A 4,165-nucleotide genomic window follows, 5' to 3' on the forward strand; every position below is an offset into this window, starting at 1 on the left:
GGTTACATAGGACTTCTTGCCGTCTTGTGTTTTGTTTTTGCTTTTTTAGCTCGGAAGTTGCCTGATAATTTCAACGAAGCCAAATTCATAACCTTCAGTATGTTGATATTCTGCGCAGTGTGGATCACTTTCATCCCAGCGTACGTCAGCTCTCCTGGAAATTTCAGTGTCGCTGTAGAAATCTTTGCTATACTCGCCTCCACTTTTGGGCTGTTAATTTGTATTTTTATCCCAAAATGCTATATCATGTTACTGAAACCAGAGAAAAATACAAAAAAGCACATGATGGGGAAAGGGCCACCAAAGTCATTGTGAAGATAAAGCTTCTCCACAAAGTCTGCTGAAAACTGCTGAATATGAATCTAAATGTAATAAGTTTACCTTATATGCATTTTCATCATGAATAAATTCAAATGTGTGCTACAACTTGTAAAAATAAACAGTAAAACATTTAAAACATCATATCTGTACAAAGCAGCTCTAAACCTGGATCTTTAAAAAAAACTTATCGACATGATTTGTTGTATCTTTTCAAAGGCATAGTCAAAGATAAAGACTTCTTAGTAAGATTAGCTACCATAACTACACAGATGATACACAGCTCTACATTATGATGTCACCAGGTGACTCAGAACCCTTTCAAGATGCTTAGAACAGATAAATGTGTGGACGTGCCAAAACTTTCTCCAGATGAACAAAAACATCTTTGGAACTGAAGAGGAGCGATATAGAGTCAACGCACTGTTTCAGTTATTACAGCTGGAAACCAGCGATCAGACCCGAAATCATCAGCAGAACTCAGGTCCAAGTTCAGATGATGAACTCAGACCTGAACCTTCAGAGCTACATAAAGATAGTTACAAAGTCGGCCTTCTACCACCTGAAGAACATTCCAGGGATTAAGAACTAATCTCCCAGAAAGATCTAGAGAAACTCATACACGCATTTATCTTTAGTGGCATTAATTACAGCAACAGTATCTTCACAGGTCTGCATAAAATTATACCTTCCACCTGCAGTTGATCCAGAACGCTGCTGCTGGTGTTCTCACTAAAACCAGGAAGATGGAGCACATCACCTCAGTTTGAACGTCTTTACACCGACTCTCTGTAGCTCAAAGAACAGACTTTAAAATATTTGTATTAGCTTATAACTGACTAAAAGGCTTAGCACCACAATACATTAAAGATCTGCTGCTGTTGGATCAACCTTCCAGAACCAGAACCAAACATGGAGAAGAAGCGTTCAGCTTCTATGCACCACATATCTGGAACAAACTTCCAGAAAACTGCAAAACAGCCAAAACACTGAGTTCTTTTAAATCTAGACTAAAAACCCATCTGTTTAGAGTTGCTTTTCTAACCATGATAAATGTAACATTGACCAACATATCTGATGTGTATTGATGATTTTGATGATGGCACTCATCAGACTGTAATGTTTGTTACTGGTTTCTTAACTGTTGAATGTATGGTGTGTTTTTTATGACTTTTTTGTTGTTGTGTGTGAAGCTCTTTGAACTGCCCTGTTGCTGAAAGTAAACTTGATTGATCATTTAAGTGCTTCATGTATCTGTGGACGGAAACACTTTTACAATTTGAAATTTAACGTGTCTGTTGTGTGATAGGTATTTTCCTAGAACCTACATAAAAGAACCACAGACAACGTATATGAATTTTATGACAAAGCTTCTGCAGCAAAAGGAGAAGACTCTGTCAACTGCTTCTCAGAGCTGTTCACAGAGCGTTCTGCCAATCTTTGGGCAGAGCTTGTCTTTTATTATCAAACTTCAAAGAGGGAGGATAGGCAGGATAGACAGCAGAGGAAAAACAGCAAAGGTCGTAAAACAATTTACCTAAACAAAGCAAAGGTCGTAAAACAATTTACCTAAACAACTAGCAACCCAGTTCCAGATGCGATATCTGATTTACGGCCTGAGCCCGGTTCAAATCTTGGTCAAACTGTTTCACCTGAAGATGAACAGGCAACTGTGACCCCCAGGTCAGTTAATACACACACTAAAGAAGAGAACATTTTAATCTGCTCGAACATTAGACTGAATATGAACTAAAGTAACAACAAAATGATAATACCAAAAAATCTCTATCATTGTGTTAGTGTAATTCGCATAATAAAGTTTTGCATCTTTCATAATTCCAGCTGCAGAGCAAGAGATAAATTAGGAAATAATCTATATTCTATATAATCTATATTTGTCTCGATATTTTATGAATGACTTGCATTTCCAGAATTAATAACTTTTTCATGCATGGCTGCATGAATTGTATGTGGATACTGGAATTTATGCCTTTTCCACAGTCTGAAATTTCACCGGATCTGTACCACACTGAATTCATTTTTGTACTGCAGTGAAAAAAGTTTGCCAAAAGCCTCAACTTTCATAAGAATACATACCAAGAAAAATGTATTTGAATATAAATTAAACAAACTTGAAGGGAAAATGTCAAGACATGAATCATAATACACATATAAATCATACTTCAAGCACAATAACAGCTGGTCATCAAGTCCCTCCCCTTTTTCCTTTTTGTAGTCCCACAGAGACGCCATGTCACTGTTTATCATTTATATGCAGATCCATTCATAAGTGGCTGTCAGAGTGTTAGTTTACATTATGGTTTACGAAACACCACCCAGTGCTTTGGTCATTTCAGAAAACATGAGATCTATGCAGGGCTGGCCTGAGCTGGGATGTGCACTTTGGCAACTCGTTGTCCTGGTGTCTTTCTCACAGACGGAGGAGCCGACATGTGTGCAGATAGGAGACCCTGAGATCGCCCAGCTGTCCCAGGACGGGGACATTGTGTTGGGCGGAATCTTCTACTTCCACAGCAGTTGGAAGAACAGAGAGGACATGTACACACAAAAGCCTTTGGCTCTGCAGTGCATCAGGTAACTATCACTAGAAACGCTTGATTACAGCTTACCATTGTTTTACCAGTTGTCATGCCGACCTTTTGTTCATCTTAAATCCAGCTTGAATTTCAGAGAGTTCCAGTTTGCACAGACCATGCTCTTTGCCATTGAGGAAATAAACAACAGTTCAGACCTGCTGCCGGGCGTTTCTCTGGGCTATAACATCTACGACACCTGTGGTTCGATTCCCAAAACCATAAAAGTTGCTCTGGCTTTGAACAATGATAATGTGAATACATCTTCAAACTCTGACACTCCGTGTACCAAACCAGTACAAGTTCAGGCTATAGTGGGGGAAACTTCTTCATCTCCCAGCACAGCAATAGGTACTCTCATTGGGCCGTTTCACATACCACTGGTAAGTAGAGCTGTTAATTTTAAGTAGTTTTTTTTTCTAAAATGTTGTCCAAATTTAAATAAAAGTATAACATACTTTTGTATACTTATAATTTATCTCATTTTCTGGATAAATATGTGTTTTCTTTTAGATCAGCCACTTTGCCACATGTGCCTGTCTCAGTGATAAAACAAAGTATCCGTCGTTTCTCAGAACAATACCCAGTGACTACTACCAGAGCAGAGCCCTCGCCCAACTGGTCAAACATTTCGGCTGGACTTGGGTCGGAGCCATCAGAACCAACGACGACTACGGCAACAACGGCATGGCGACGTTCACAGAAATTGCAGAGCAGCTGGGCGTCTGCCTGGAGTATTCAGTTTCTTTCTTCAGAACGGATTCAACAGAAAAAATCCAGAAGGTGATCGAAGCGATACAGGCGTCGACCTCCAAAGTGATTGTTGCTTTTGTATCGCACTTGGACATGGACGTGCTGATACACGAGATGTCCAACTATAACCTGACCGGGTACCAGTGGGTGGGAAGTGAGTCCTGGATCTTTGATTCTCAAATTGCGGCAGTGGATAATAATCACATCCTGGATGGAGCGATTGGTGTTTCCATCCCCAATACACACGTAAACGGTCTCAGAGAGTTCATACTGGACCTGAGGCCACTCAGGTCTTTAAATAACGACTTGTACAAAGAGTTCTGGGAGACGTTGTTTAGCTGCAAGTTCAAGCAGGAGAAATCGGATGAACATTACAGCGAATGTACCGGACATGAGGATCTGACTGGAGTGGAGAACAGCTTCACTGACATGTCCCTCATGCCCATTTTTAACAATGTCTATAAGGGAGTGTATGCAGTGGCTCACGCTCTGCATGAAAT

At 40.0% G+C, this 4,165-nt stretch overlaps 1 protein-coding gene across 1 annotated transcript; it reads left to right on the forward strand.

The window, feature by feature from the left end:
* Nucleotides 1-2,755: 2,755 nt before the first annotated feature.
* Nucleotides 2,756-4,157, forward strand: LOC103461128 (extracellular calcium-sensing receptor-like; the record flags this gene model as incomplete). Its single annotated transcript, XM_008403456.1, has 3 exons — nucleotides 2,756-2,913; nucleotides 2,998-3,295; nucleotides 3,426-4,157. Coding segments are annotated over 3 exons (1,188 nt in total), but the record flags the coding sequence as incomplete, so codon positions are not given.
* Nucleotides 4,158-4,165: the final 8 nt, after the last annotated feature.

This window comes from Poecilia reticulata, unplaced genomic scaffold (genome assembly GCF_000633615.1).
Source record: "Poecilia reticulata strain Guanapo unplaced genomic scaffold, Guppy_female_1.0+MT scaffold_642, whole genome shotgun sequence".
Classification (NCBI taxonomy): Eukaryota; Metazoa; Chordata; class Actinopteri; order Cyprinodontiformes; family Poeciliidae; genus Poecilia; species Poecilia reticulata.